Source organism: Camelina sativa, chromosome 1, assembly GCF_030686135.1.
Source record: "Camelina sativa cultivar CO46 ecotype springtype chromosome 1, ASM3068613v1".
Taxonomy (NCBI): Eukaryota; Viridiplantae; Streptophyta; class Magnoliopsida; order Brassicales; family Brassicaceae; genus Camelina; species Camelina sativa.
Genome location: NC_141880.1, coordinates 10,891,745 through 10,906,610, shown reverse-complemented (window position 1 = coordinate 10,906,610; position 14,866 = coordinate 10,891,745). Strand labels below are relative to the sequence as shown.

Sequence of the window (14,866 nt, the reverse complement as noted above, 5' to 3'; positions counted from 1 at the left end):
GTACGTACACCAGCTTCATTATTTTCCTATATTAATTATCTGCATGTAAGTCGCGTTATAGATGATTCAATGTCAGAAAAAAAAAAGAGTACACACTTCATCAGTTTGTTAACTTCATCAGTTTGTAAGACAAGAAATTTTCATTAATTATGACCGTCGTCAAGAATCTACCGACGATGAACTGATATCGGTGTGCTAAACGAGATGATCTCAGATAACTATATGATATCTCTTTACTTTCACCATCTTTGAATATGGAAATCGACTTTGTAAAAACTCAAAAGCTAGAAAACATCATCGTAGATGTCTACGTTAAACTTTTTATTACTAATTACTCTGAAAAAATACTATATTGTTTGTAAACTTTAGTTTGTGACAGTATGAACGCATCCGATCAATCAGCATGATATCTAGAATATCAAATATTGTTTAAGAAAGAGAAAAAAAAAACAGTTCTTATTTCAACTGACGTAGTGATGATCCCTAGTTCCCTACTATAAAATTATACGAGAAAACTATAATATGAAAATCGTAATATAAAATAAAGTCTTTAAGATCTTTGAAATTTTATTGGAAAGAATATAAAGTGTTACTAAAATTCCTAAACCTAAGTAGACTATTCTGAAAACCCTATAAAACTCTAAGAATCATACCTTAGTATTGAAAAAGACAGTTATATACTACGATTAATCAAATAAGTAGAATACATAAATATTGAAAAGAATCAGTTGCATCACTTTCCAACATAAGGAAGAAATTCGACAAAAGATTAAGAAAGGTTAATTTTCAAATGATTCTTGACATAGAATTTTCTCTGTTTTTACCGATTATTATATATTTATTTTTCTTTCTAATTGTTATGTGTCTCTCTCATTGTTTTGAAAAATATTGAATACCATATTACGGAAAGATTTTCATTATAATGATAAACCAAAAGAGAGAAGTTGTGAACGACCTCTTAATTTAGGAATTGTCTATAGAAACGTAAGAAAGAAAATTCTACTGTTCTAGTACTACTACTCTTGTTCCGTTCGTAGGTAAGAATTAGTTTGCCAGTTAGGTCGATGATATCGTAAGTAGGAGTCAATTATGAAGTCCATGAAAATAGAAAACCTCCATATATAGTTTATATGATGCTACGCTGTCTTCATTAACGAGAAATATGTATCACAGTTTACTATATAGAATTAAGTCTAAAACTGATAACATCATACTGTTTATATAAATATATTTTTCCAAACAAAACAACCGACCAACTTTTGAATTGTGAACTAGTAATTTGAATTTCCCGGGGAAATTGATACATAAGTACATAACAGGATACACTTGATTACAGAAAAAAAAAAATGATTAAGAATACTCTTTAGTCTTCACTACAAAAAAATATAACCCAAGTAGATATGCCAGTGGTGTTACTATGTCCTTATGCGGATTCAAAACAGTATAATATATTTTTGTATTGTGAGTGAGTAGTAACGGTCTAACAACTTAAGGAGGAAAAAAAAAATTAGTGACAGTGGATTTAACGGTTTGCATCATTTCTAAGTGCCTTGGTTATAGTTCTCTCCATAATCTAAAAGCTCCTCCAATATAGTATCGTCTAAATACTCAAACTCAATCACTTCCTTCCCGTTACCACCGCCTCCTCCTTTGTATTCCGACGACGAAGAAGCCACCACATTCCCATGGCCTCCACTTGGACTGTTCCCCATCATTGGGTACTCATGAGAGAAATTGAGAACGGCCCTTTGGCATCTCATGGCAAAAGCGGCTCTATCGTAGGCCCGAGCCGCATCGTCAGCTGTGTTAAACGTTCCGAGCGAGACACGAGCACCATGTCTAGCCGAGTCGCGTATCTCAGCCGCATATTTTCCCCACGGACGCTTCCTTACCCCTCTGTATTTCACCTCGTTCGTGTTAGACGACTCTCTACGTTCCATATATGAAAAGCTTTTATGTTTTTGCATGTACATGAGTTGATGATAGTAGTGATAATTTATACGTGGAAGTAATGTGATTCTATTAGAGAATCTAGTGGACGTTATTTTAACGCACGTGTATGTTGAAAAGCCTCCTTTAAATTCAATAAATAAAAGTTGAAATCATGGGAGTAAATTGCAAATTACATTATATTAGTGCCATCGTAAGAGTATGAGTCGGGCAGACAAACTATTGTTGCTGCTCAGTGTACATTATAATTTAGGAAGAAGTAAGGGGCTAAAATGTAAAAATTAAAAGGTCAAGGAGACGGCTAAGTTGAAAGAAAGTAGTTTTATGACAACGGACCAAAGAAGCTCTCAGCCTCTCAATTGATTGTCTCACGTGTCAACTTTGACCGCACGTGTATTAGATTCTCAAGTCTTTTAAATTTCATTTTGACTATCATTATCAAATACAGTAGATTTTAACCCGCAGTATACCGCGAAACAATATTTTTTTATAATATAATTTTAAATTTTATTTGTTTGTTATATTTAGTTAAGTAGTATTTGGATTGTTCATTATTAATATAAATAATAAAATACTTAATAAGTAATTTATAAGATATTATCTGATTAAGACATAATTTTGCTAATGATTTAATTGTATTACAAAATTTAGTTAAATTACTCTAATTTGATATGTCTAACAGTCTAATATTTGTAGTGTTGACTAAATAATTAAATGAGGATTTAACCCATATTTTAACATTAAATTAATATTTTTAATACTAATGTTATTTCAAACCCGTCAAGTCTTATAACCCGTCCCGCCATATAATCATTTTATATAGTATTTTAAACTATTTCTAAGCAATAATTGTAAGATTTTTATTGATAAAGGAAAATATCAATGAAGTGGAGATATTATAATGATAATACCCTATTCAAGATATTAATTAAGGAATATGATGTATAATGTAAATATTGTATAAGTATAAACAAAAATTGCTTTAGGAAAATATAAATGAATTTAGAAGAGATATTTTAGGAATCAAATTGGTGTAACGATTTTATAGACATATTTATTGAGTACTCGATTTTCAATTGCCATATTTAAGTTATTATTTTGTGCAATTTTGTAGGGATTAACTTTGTAAATAAATTTGTAAATAAGTATAATTTCAAGGGTAGAACACAAAATATACATCAAAAATCAAAAATGTATATATAGATAGAGATGTGTGTGAATCTTGGTGCCTTATAATGACAGGTAAAAATATGACACATTTGTGACTTCTATTAGAGAAAATATAAAATAAGCATGCTTACTACTTTTATTTGGTTAGTTATACAGTATATATCACTATGTGTTCAATTCATTGACCAGAAGATGAAAAGTAAAGTATGGTAAAATCTTATAGTGTATTAAATTGTATGATCGAGTATGATTTATTTTTGTGTATAGAAATATTTAAATAAAATGGAAAATATTCTAAAATCGCACTTTTTTTTTTCTTAAATATATTGATCTTACGAACGTGAGACATTTGGGCTGGTTGAGTAACTCTTTTACAAACGATCGTTGAGCATATGATCTACTATTTGCATGCAACTATCAAGTAATTGAGTTTCTCTATGTTATATAGCGTATGAACAAGATATGTTAGTTTTATACACAATTACTGGAATTTACATACATAAACAAATATTCTTTGCCGTTATAAAGTTAAATTTCGTTTGTTTCATAAAGAGTATTATTTTAGAGTTTTAATGTTATTTTACAAAAAGTGTTATTCTATAATTTTACACTAAATTTCTTAATTTTACTCTTAAACTAAAAGCTAGTAAAACTATTAATTATTTATTAAATAGAGGTATATATATATCTATATATATATATATATATAATTGGTGTTGTGATTAGAAGTTTGTGTAAAAATGTGTAAAAATGGCACTCTTTACAAAATGGTGAAGCATTAAATAGTTAATATGATTGGTGTTGTGATTAGAAGTTTGTGTGTTTGTGAGACAATTTGATGTTTTTTTATTTGGTAATAGACAATTTGATTTTCTGAGTGTGGATGTATGAAGGTAAATTTCTTAAATTATATATACTAAATAGAAAAAAAAAACATATTGTGTGTTTACTTGTGCTCGTGTGATACTTGTTTTTGGTGGGATACTTGTTTTTTTGGGTGGGATACTTGTTTTTTTTTACAAAATAAACATAGATCTAAATGATAAATCATATTTTACTAAGTTGGCAAAACAAAGAAACCAAAACGAAAAAAAAAAGAAATTCCAATTACGGGATTAAGCCCCTTTATTCGAGATTGTTACGACCCAAAAGCAAGCCCAACGAATTGTTTCTCAGAAATACAATTGTGTGTTTCTTTCTCCCTTTTTAAAAGAAGAGTCAATTGTAATTCCGATTATAAGTGTAAGAAGCTATGGTCTGGTCTTGGCTGGCTCTTTAGGAATTCACAGGAATAGATAACCCTAGAAGGCTCGTCCTCTGCCCCATCTGTTTCCTTCCCCTTGATGGCCGAAACTATGGCAACACTAACCGTGCTATGTGTTGCAGTCGAATCGGACCTCAAGATCATTCGAATTGCATCAGACTCGCAGCTGCTAGTCAATGCACTCAATGGGAAGCTTCATTTGAAGGAGTTTCATAGGATTTTTCACAACATCCTTGAACTATCAATAAATCTATCTTTTGTTTCGTTTTCCTTTGTACCCAGAAATCTCAATCGTCATACCTATGCATTGGCAAAAGAGGTCCTTATTGGGCTGAATGTTGTAACATAAACTTTTTCAAAGGTCTAATGGGTATTTTCTTTGTTCAATAAAAAAAAAAGTGTAAGAAACTTAAAGAAAATATGTTTTTATTGAAGACTGATACCATATATATTTATATACCTATCAGTTTGTGTTAGACGGATTATGAAACAATTAAAACCATGAAATCGCATTGAAAACATAAATTCAACAAGTTGCGGAAGAAAAGATGTTTTTTTTGATACTGAAATTTCTACTATCACGATAGAAGGATTATGCAATAAATGAAATCATTAAGATGGATCTGGATACTATTAATCCAGCTAAAGCTCAAGAAAAGGAGGATGAACTTGAAAAGTTGGAAAAACTAAAAAAAAAATATAACACTTCCACATATATGTACATCAACATTTTATAAACATCAACATTATAAGTACGTCTATCAACACAAGTTTAGTACCACAAAAAAAAACTAGAAAATATGCACTGGATATCACAAAAATCAAAACTACCATAACGCCCACAATGTTTTCTCTCTCTTCATATGCAATGATTCTTATAACCATTACATATATTACATGTTATTTGTTTAAATATCATGTCATTTTTGTTTTTAGAACGAAATTATATATCGGTTTGGGTTCACAAATAAAATGGTTAAAGTTTAAATTTTACAATTACAATGAAATTATATGTCAGTTTGAGTTCACAAATAAGATAGTTAAGGTTTAGTTTTTACAATTGGAACAAAATTATATGTCGATTTGTATTCACAAATAAGATGGTTAGAGTTTATATTTTACAATAAGAATGAAATTATATGTCGGTTTGGGTTCACAAATGAGATGGTTAGAGTTTAGATTTTACAATTACAACGAAATTATATGTTGGTTTGGGTTCACAAATGAGATGGTTAGGGTTTAGATTTTACAATTAGAACGAATTTATATGTCGGTTTGGGTTCACAAATGAAATTGTTAGAGTTTAGATTTTACAATTAGAACGAAATTATATGTTGTTTTGGGTTCACATATTATATGTCGGTTTGGGTTCACATATGAGATGGTTAGGATTTAGATTTTACAATTAAAACGAGATTATTTGTCTGTTTGGGTTTACAATTAAACGTTATTTAGTTCAATATAACATGTAAAATATAAATATTACATGCTATTTTAAAAAATCACACTAAATCTTTTACTCTTTCTATATAACACTAAAAAAAAAAGTGATTTTGTTTTTTTACTTCCAAAAAAATCGTAGGCCGTATAGTATTTTCTTATTAAAAATGTTATTGTGGTATTCTCTTAAATAAGTTTTAAATTTGTGGTACTCTCTTAATTAACCCAAAAAAATTAAATGAATTATAATATCGAGGAGAGATACGTGAAATTCGAAGATGCGGCGTTTGAAAACGCCAACAAACGTTTTTGTTTATTCGAAATTTCCAAGTGTCAAAAACATAAACAAAAAACATGAATGAATGATTCTTTGATTCTTTCACTGTATGATCATATCATCGCACTGCTTCATGACTTGTCTATCCTTTTCTTCGATTGGCCATATTTTTTTTTTTTCGATTGGCCATTTTCCCCACTGTGTGTTTTCTTTTGTTCTTTGCTTTTTATCAAAAGTAGATTTTTTTTTTCTTCCTGTCAAGTGCCAAACTCTTTTTAAGCCTTAGACTTTTTTGAACAAGTGACATTTAGTTTGGCCTTCTATTGAGAGAGTATGTGGATACTGCTCGCTCTAGAATAGAGACAAAACTAAATAGTATGCTTTTTTTTTTTGTCAAAATAGTATGCTTCTTTCATCTATGTCGTATTTCAATTTTCTGGGGTATAATCATACACGAGTAATTTTTTTTTAATAGAATTGATGTCATAAATATTTTAAAATTATTATGTAATATATAGATGATTAAACTTGTTTCTAAACCGGCTAAAATAGTGTTCTAAACTTACAAAAAATATAGAATCATTTTCAGCAATATAGGAAAAATGTTAGATAATTTGTATAATATTTTAGGAGGTAAGGCAAATGTCTTTGTTTTTCTTGTCACTAGTCATGTAATTAACTTTTCTTTACTTGATATGAATTATGTCAATATAATCCATAAAAGAAGATAGAAAACTACGATATCTAATGGAGGCCATAAAAATTGAAGTGATTTATGATTTTTATTTTTATTTTTAAAGATGTGATCATGTGCGTTAATTCCATCCTCAAAACTTCAAATTCGACAGATTCCAAAATAGCTAGCATCCAACAAAATATAACGTAAGGCAAATATGATGCGACATACACACAGATAGTATCGATGTCATCATACTTATTTTTTTTTGACAAACATATATATCTCATTCCATTAGATAGAAATCAATATACAAAGAGATAGAGTTGTTTGGGTTACACAATAGCAAATGAGGACACACTCCAAAGATAAAAATAATAAGAGTACATTGATAGATAAGGGCAAGCCATATTAAAGGTTTGAGAGCTATGAGCCAAACGCAGCAAAGCATACTGGAACCTGTGAGATCAAGACATATCGAAGCGGTTTCCATGAGAAGTCAATGGAATGGACGATGACCACTACCTTGAGTCGAAGACTGAGCGGCAAAGTGTGAAGGGCTACAGCTGAAGATAAAGCTTTGTCAGGGATGAGAGCAAGGATAAGAATGCTCTGGTTACAGTCAATACCATGGTGGTGGTGGTTCTGTGGTTTGGTGGGGTAAGCTTGAAAAGATTACGGTAACCACTATTCCTTGGAATGGTGGTCATAATGCCACTAGTCTTCAAGCTTATAGGCGGATGCTTCAAAAAGTTGATGCTTTGCACTCTGGAAAGCTTTGAGCATGGGCGAGATAGAGAAGAGAGGCTAGTGAAACATGGGTAACCCCCACTCCATAGAGGTGGGATCATAATGCCTATTTTCACCAAGTTGTCTCCTTCAAAAGTGACACACCGAGATGATTCTAAAAACATGGTATTCAAAGGTCTCTTGTACCATTCAAACCTGGTTACATGATGAAGCTGAGATTTTCGACCACTTGGTGATAGGTGTCAAATAGGGACAATGGATGCAAGCGTCAAAAACCGCCAAATTGACGAGTTGAAATCATTAAAGGAGCTCAACATTGCAGTCCTCAAAACCAAACTAAGAGACTAGTCTCGAGACAACTAGGTTTCAAGCAAATCAGAGGATACCATCGTTCTGCTATCAAGTGAAACTCGACTTGACCAAACAGAAGCGGCTGGTACTAAAGATTTGGGGCTTGGTAGAGACTTGTTAAGCGCAGCTCTGAGTAGGCTAGTTCTACAACCAGAGATATCCTGTCGAGCGTGGCCAAACACAAAATAGACACATGGGTCTAAAGGGTTTGGGTTCAAGCCAGTTTTAGAGGGTTGAAGGAGCTTCCAAATCATGGATAATTCATGTATTAAACAGAGTAACCTAATTGCCAGGGTTCCGAGAACAGAATGAAGCGCAAACCTGGGCCGAAGAAATATCAGGGGTGAAACAAGGAACGTCGGGGATGGAGATATCTGCGTCTAAAACTTCTCTGGCTCCAGCGTCAAGACAGACCTCCCGTCCAGCTGCAACCAAATAGCACATTTGGTGAGAGGAATTGAATCTGAGGAGCGAAGAGATGTCGATGTTGACTGCGAGAGGAGGCGGTGAGAGGAGCAGAATCTGAGGCTGTTAGGGCGTTCAAAGATCTCAAACCGGGAAGCTGGTGGCTGGGAACTCAACGGAGCAAGAGCAACGACAAAAATCACCACGAGGGAAGGAGAGGGCAGAAGAAGCTGAAGCATGCTCAGAGTCGAGATCTGGGATCTGCAAAGAACTCCGGGGGAACTAAAAGAGAGATCAACGGAGCTAAAAAGATAGAGGAGACAACGAAGAAGCAAAACTAAAAGCCCAGTAACGCCGATCAGACTCAGCGTCGTCGGGAAAACAGTCCTCAATGATTGTGCAAGAGAGAGTGCGGCTAGGGCGAACCAGGTTTCTTCTCGGTTATTTATTCCAATGCTTTCGTCAGTTTTGCTATTTGAACTCAATTGGAATCCTATCGATGTCAACATACATACTCTAATTTATCACACAATATCAACAATTCTTCGCTTGGTTGCGTTAAACTTACAAACTCTAAGTGCGTAGTTGGCTCCTATAGAATGTTTGACTAATGTCCCTAAGACTCTAACCTACCCATCCCAAAATTTTGGGGACATGCATGAATGATGATACTTAATTATGAACCCACGAGAAGTACTAAACGATCTATAAGACTACATACCACAGTAAATATTGAGATTAGATGCTCAATGATGATATTGTTAAGTGAATTTAGGTTGCGACCGCCGACCGCAATGAAACGATAATGCAACTGACACTCTCTCGTACCTTTAAAAATACCACAACTCTCATTCTCTCAACATGCAACACTTCCATAAACGCATAAACTACATTAAATTAAGACCGAGACAAAAAAACGAAACGTAGTAATGCCCCGCGCCTTTTATATAAAAGCGGTCCAACACTGAACGGTTCTCTTTTACTCTTGACCCCAACCAATTTGCCTACTGGGTGGCTTTCTTAAATCCCTCAAATATATTTACTTTTTTTAATAAAAATTTAAAGTAATTAAACTGATTCCGATTTTGTTGTCTTCTCGTTCAAACCAAAGTGTTTATTTTTTACTAAATTCGATATGTTTTTTTCTCCCCCGAGAATAAGATTCAGATATTTTTGTTAAAAAATTCCAAAATTCCCTTAAATCTTTATTCTTTACCACTATTTATTCCAATAACCAAAATTCTAAATTATATATATATATATATATCTAACACAACAAAAGTTTTGTGTTTTTGTGTTCTGAATAAAAAAATATATATATATTTTTTTTAATAATCAGATTCTCTCATTCTTCAATTCACTGTTTCTTCTAATGTATCCATCAATACACGACGACGATGATCTCCTCGCTGCCCTTTGTTTCGATCAAAGGTTTGATTTTTATTCTTCAATTCCGATGTCTCGTACCTTTTAGATTTCTGGGTTTTCTCATGGTTTCCCTAATTTCAATAAACGAAGCCTCAAAGTTTCGAATTTTATAGAATATCAAAAGTTTTTAATGTTTTTTCTAGGGATCGTTTTGTTTTGCGTTTATCTGAGTTGTTTGGTTATTGATAGAGATGACTTCTGTATGTAGCAATGGAGTAGAGGATCCTTATGGGTTTATACAGACAAATGAGGATGGCACCAACATCTTTCAGGATTTTGGGTCCTCTGGTGTGAATCTGCAGCAGCCACAACAACAAGGGCTACAGTTCGATTCTTTTAGTGGAAACCTTGAGCAAGTTTGTAGCTTTAGAGGGGAGAACGAAGGAGTTGTTTATAGTAGCAGCATTGGATCACCACAATTGGATTTGGGGGCGTCGTTTAGTGGTGTTTTGCAGCAAAAGACGCAGCAAGTGTGTGGTTTTAGAGGAGGAAACGATGATTCTTCAGCAGCAGCGCCTCATTTGTTGCAGCAGGGACCGGGGCAAGTAGTGTGTAGCGATGTTGTGGAAATCAATTCTTCTTCATCTGTTGGTGGTGTTAAGGAAGAGCTTGAACATGTTGAGGAGGAATGCTCGAAAAAGAGGTAGTCTTTTTCAAGAATCTGAATACCTTTGCTCTTTAGTTTTTCAAGAACTGTTGTGTTTTGATGTGGTGTGGTGTGTTTGCTTTTGGTAGAACCTATTTTGCAGTTAATGATTTCTCTTGCTCTCCACCAGTTCTGGGATCTTGAATTCAATTATTTATGTTTTTTTTTTTAGCTTCGATTCTCCTTGCTTGTAATCTTGTTTTCTTCCTTGTAGGTAAGAACTTTAGTATATTACTGTTTCAAGGGGAAACTAGCTCAAAAACTGTTGTGTGATCTTGTTGTTTGGTTATCTACATGGATAAGTTTAGTATCATCCACTTCTTTTGTTTAATATGATTATGTATGAACAGGAGACGAACTGGATCATGTAATAAGCCAGGAACCAAAGCTTGTCGTGAGAAACTGAGAAGGGAAAAGCTAAATGATAGGTATGTATAAAGCTTTGCCTAACCTTGTATGTTTTTTGTTATTGTTTGGACTGTGTTGTTGTGCAGTTGGTCTCATATGAAAAAATACTGTGTGTTTTTTCAGGTTCATGGACTTGAGCTCTGTTTTGGAGCCTGGCAGGACTCCAAAGACGGATAAAGTAGCTATACTAGATGATGCAATCCGGGTTGTAAATCAGCTCAGAGGTGAAGCTCATGAGCTTAAAGAAACCAACCAGAAGCTTCTGGAAGAGATCAAGAATCTAAAGGTTGGTTTCTCACTTTGTCAGAAAACTTAGCTACCTAATCCATCTGCTTATGAAATGAGAACCTAATTGAAGTAGTCTGTGTAGCTTCTCCTGGAAAATGTTTCTGGCTCAAAATCATTATGTTTGGTATTTTATCTGATTTCTAGTCTAACTCTTGTGGAATAGGCGGAGAAAAACGAGCTACGCGAGGAAAAGCTGGTGTTGAAGGCAGATAAGGAGAAGATAGAGCAAGAGTTGAAATCTATGGCGGTACCTCCATCGGGTTTCATGCCTCCCCAGCATCCAGCAGCTTTCCATCCCAATAAAATGGCGGTTTTCCCTAGTTACGGTTACTATCCAAACATGTCAATGTGGCCATTCGTCAACCCTGCTGGCCGTGATTCGTCTCAAGATGTCAAAGATCATGCTCCTGTTGCTTAATCTTCTTTCTGTTAGATTCATCATTGATCATAGTTCAGATGATTCTTTATCAGTAGTTTTGCAGTAACCATTGGTGGGTGGGGTCGTGGGGATTAGAGAGTTTTATGATTTTGTTTCGGTTTATCAAGTCTTTAAGCTTTTACTCTTACGTGCCCTTTTTGAATAAAAATGTCTGAGAAACTTGTCAGTTTTTTTTTTTTGGTTTCTGTCTCTTTGATTCAATGTAAAGGTGGAAACAGATCATTTGAAAATGTATTACATTACACCAAATGAAGAGTACAATTTTGTAAATCACGCAATAGTTAGTGGTCCTTGGTAGTAGTAGGTAGGTCATAGTATAAGCATCTTAGCCACTCATTATTTAACACTAATTCCCAGCCGTTGGATCTTTGCAATCTTGTAACTTTGAAGCAAGGCAAAAACAAAAACCATCACCAACCGAATTTTACTTGTTTGCATAATTGGTGAATCCAAAACGAAACGTAAGATATTATCTATTTTGTACAACAATCCATAATTGAAATGTCCCACAAAAATTAAATAAACATGAGAGCATTGTTCTCAATCTCAATTAGGAAACATCTGCTTAGTTAACAATCTTTATACACTGAGTTAATAAAGACATGGTGTAAATCGTATTCTATTAACAAAAATAAAGAATCAAAAATCTTCAGATAAGTTTGTTTAATAAGGTGTGCGTATATATATATGTAAATTGTACAGAGGCTTCTTCGAGTTTACTTACGCGGAAGCGAGTAACCAGAGAGTGGTAAATGAAGAAATGGCTATGGTGATCCAACAAAGGAAAGCTAAAGCTACAGAGAGTTGATACCTCCAACACTCTGCTTCGAAACTGCAGCTTCCTAAATCACCAAAGTATAAAACCGTTATCCCCGCGGATGACGAGGCTCCTGCTAGTGACAATGTTGATGTTACCTGAACAGAAAAAGAAACAAGATGATTCTAAGGGTTTGGTCATTCAGTAGAGAGAATGAGAGAGTGAGAGGGAAGAGAAGGGATCTTTTACCCAATCTCCAACTACAAAGAGGCTGACTAAAACAGGGCTAAGAAGTGTTTTCTTTCTCACTAAGGCGAATGTGTCAAGTATCGCAAGACCAAAACTCCATATCACTTGCAAACCCATTGCTGCTACTAGATAGCTGCAACCAAATTTTTCAAAAGTGTGAAAAGAACATGTAGGGACACGAAAACTCCACATTGTTTATCTCTGTACAATGTTAAATTGACAAAGATTCACATATCAAGATGTGATTTTTACACGTTTTCAAGATCCTTAAACTTCAATAACAAAATGAAACAAACAGAGGTTTCGATTCATCAGGGTCTAGTTTCGTAAAATGTGCAAAAGATACAAAACAAAACACAGCTTCTTGAATTTTGAAACTTGAAAAAACAAACCAATCGTTGTCTAGATGGATCTGTCCAATCATGAAGCAATAGACAAATAAAGCCACACTTGTCTAGAACAAGATCTTCGAGACACCTAACAATAAACTCAAACTAACTCAAAATCCTAAACACTAAATCCAGAGTTCAGATTCTAAAACAACTTTCTCGGGATTGGATCTATACAATTGAACACACTATCCAAGAACTCAATATCCTAAACTCAATATCCTAAACTCTGATCAAACGGAACAAAACATTAAAGAAAAGAAAAAAAGCTGACTTTATGATTACCAGAAAGCAGTGAAGCTGAAGAATCCACCAGAAGTAACCATATAAGAAATGGAACCAGCAGCAAAAACACACTGAGAAATTCTCAAGACAAGACCGGTCACAGTCCCTGGTGTTCCAGGGATATCTATCATTTCTCTTCCACCAAGAATCTCCAAATTCAACACAAAACCCCAAATCGTAAAGTGGTTAGTCTTTATCACTTCTCCGAGACTAAAAAAAGTTCAGAACCCCACCGGAAAAACAAAAACAAAACAGCTTTCTTGAAACTCAAGACGATTTGTCCGGCGAAGAAACAAAAAAGGTAAGATTTTTAAGTTTTTTTTTCAGGATACGAAATTGAAGAAACAGAGGAGAAGACTATTGAAAAATTTGAAGACTTTTTTTTTTTTTTTTATGTTTTCTTTTGTTGATTCAAAGGGGCACATAGAGAGGAGGAGAGAAGACGAAGAAGAACAAAAATGCGCAATTTTTATTTTATATATTTGTTAATTGAGGAAAGTGGAAATTTTTATATAAATAGTAAATTAGCTAATGGTGAAAGTGATGGACAAATATTTATTTAAAAATTCAATCTTTTGGTCTTTTGCATTGTTGGAATTTCACCTTTTTCAATTGGGAAATTGATTTTATAATGTTTGATTGATATACTATTTTTTCTTTTTCTTTTTGGTGTGATTTGATCAGGGCTTTTGGCTTTTTATGTTGTTTGTTTATTCAGTTTTTGTTAGTTTTACTCAGCCAGAATATGTCCAACTTTACGGCAAAAACTATACCGGAAACAAAAATCTAATTTTTTTTTGTTTTGATTAATAGTAAAAATCATTTATACTGTATCACTTAAAACATCAAATTGTTTGAAAGAAAATAAAAAATAATGCGCATGAACTATAAATTAATAAAATATTAAAATAAGCATACAATATAGGAAAAAAAATGAATTAAGCTATTTAACTTGTCCGGGAAATGAAAATACAATATCATAATCAAATACTTGCTATTTTATTCATAGCCAAAAGAAAAGCATCACAAAAACTTAAAATTACACTAAAAATTATTGAAAAAAACAAAGAGATAATGTATCTTGTTTGATTGAGACACAAGTATTTATGTACTAACTGAGCCAATTGGTTTATGTACTTGTGATTGAGACACAAGAAATGATTATCGAAAGCTGAGATAATGTATCTCTAAATATTTTATATAAACTAAAAAAACTATAATATTGTATACTAAGTTTGCGAATATTTTTAAATTTAAATGTAAATATAGTGATAAAAAACATTCCAGCTTGGCCAGGCCGCCATTTGCTGGAAGGAGGAGAGGATTTGAGATACTTTGGTTTAAAGACAGTTCCGAGAGGGATTGTAGAATTTGAGTGCAAGAGCCAAAGGGAGTATGAAATGTGGACACAAGGTGTGTCAAGGCTTCTTGCTGTTGCTGCCGAGAGGAATAACAAATATAGGATATGAAGGAGGAGTAGTAGTTTTAAGAGTTAAGGGCCAAATTAGAACTTGGAGAAAGTTAACGGTGTTTTTCAGAGTAATGTCTTTTGGTAAAGTTATATATTATATAGGATGAAATGGACCCTCTAAGGGTGGCTGGTTAAACAACTCTTTGGTGTTTGTAATATTTTTCTTATAAAGTTTATAAGTTTATATATAAGAAAAATTGGTAATCTAATGGGTCAATTTTTC

At 33.3% G+C, this 14,866-nt stretch overlaps 2 protein-coding genes and 1 pseudogene across 2 annotated transcripts; 1 reads left to right on the top strand and 2 right to left on the bottom strand.

The window, feature by feature from the left end:
• Positions 1-1,522: 1,522 nt before the first annotated feature.
• On the bottom strand, positions 1,523-1,940 carry LOC104706908 (ethylene-responsive transcription factor ERF095 pseudogene; annotated as a pseudogene).
• Positions 1,941-9,270: 7,330 nt separating this feature from the next.
• On the top strand, positions 9,271-11,762 carry LOC104788169 (transcription factor bHLH34). The gene is made up of 5 exons (XM_010513880.3): positions 9,271-9,714; positions 9,920-10,354; positions 10,708-10,785; positions 10,889-11,051; positions 11,217-11,762. The coding sequence occupies exons 1-5, from the start codon at positions 9,656-9,658 to the stop codon at positions 11,469-11,471; spliced, it is 990 nt and encodes a 329-aa protein (XP_010512182.1). The 5' UTR covers positions 9,271-9,655; the 3' UTR covers positions 11,472-11,762.
• Positions 11,763-12,007: 245 nt separating this feature from the next.
• LOC104788164 (CASP-like protein 5B3) lies at positions 12,008-13,721 on the bottom strand. The gene is made up of 3 exons (XM_010513868.2): positions 13,173-13,721; positions 12,499-12,631; positions 12,008-12,407 (listed from the first exon to the last, which is right to left on the bottom strand). Exons 1-3 carry the CDS (start codon positions 13,301-13,303, stop codon positions 12,213-12,215), a joined length of 459 nt encoding a protein of 152 aa, XP_010512170.1. The 5' UTR covers positions 13,304-13,721; the 3' UTR covers positions 12,008-12,212.
• Positions 13,722-14,866: the final 1,145 nt, after the last annotated feature.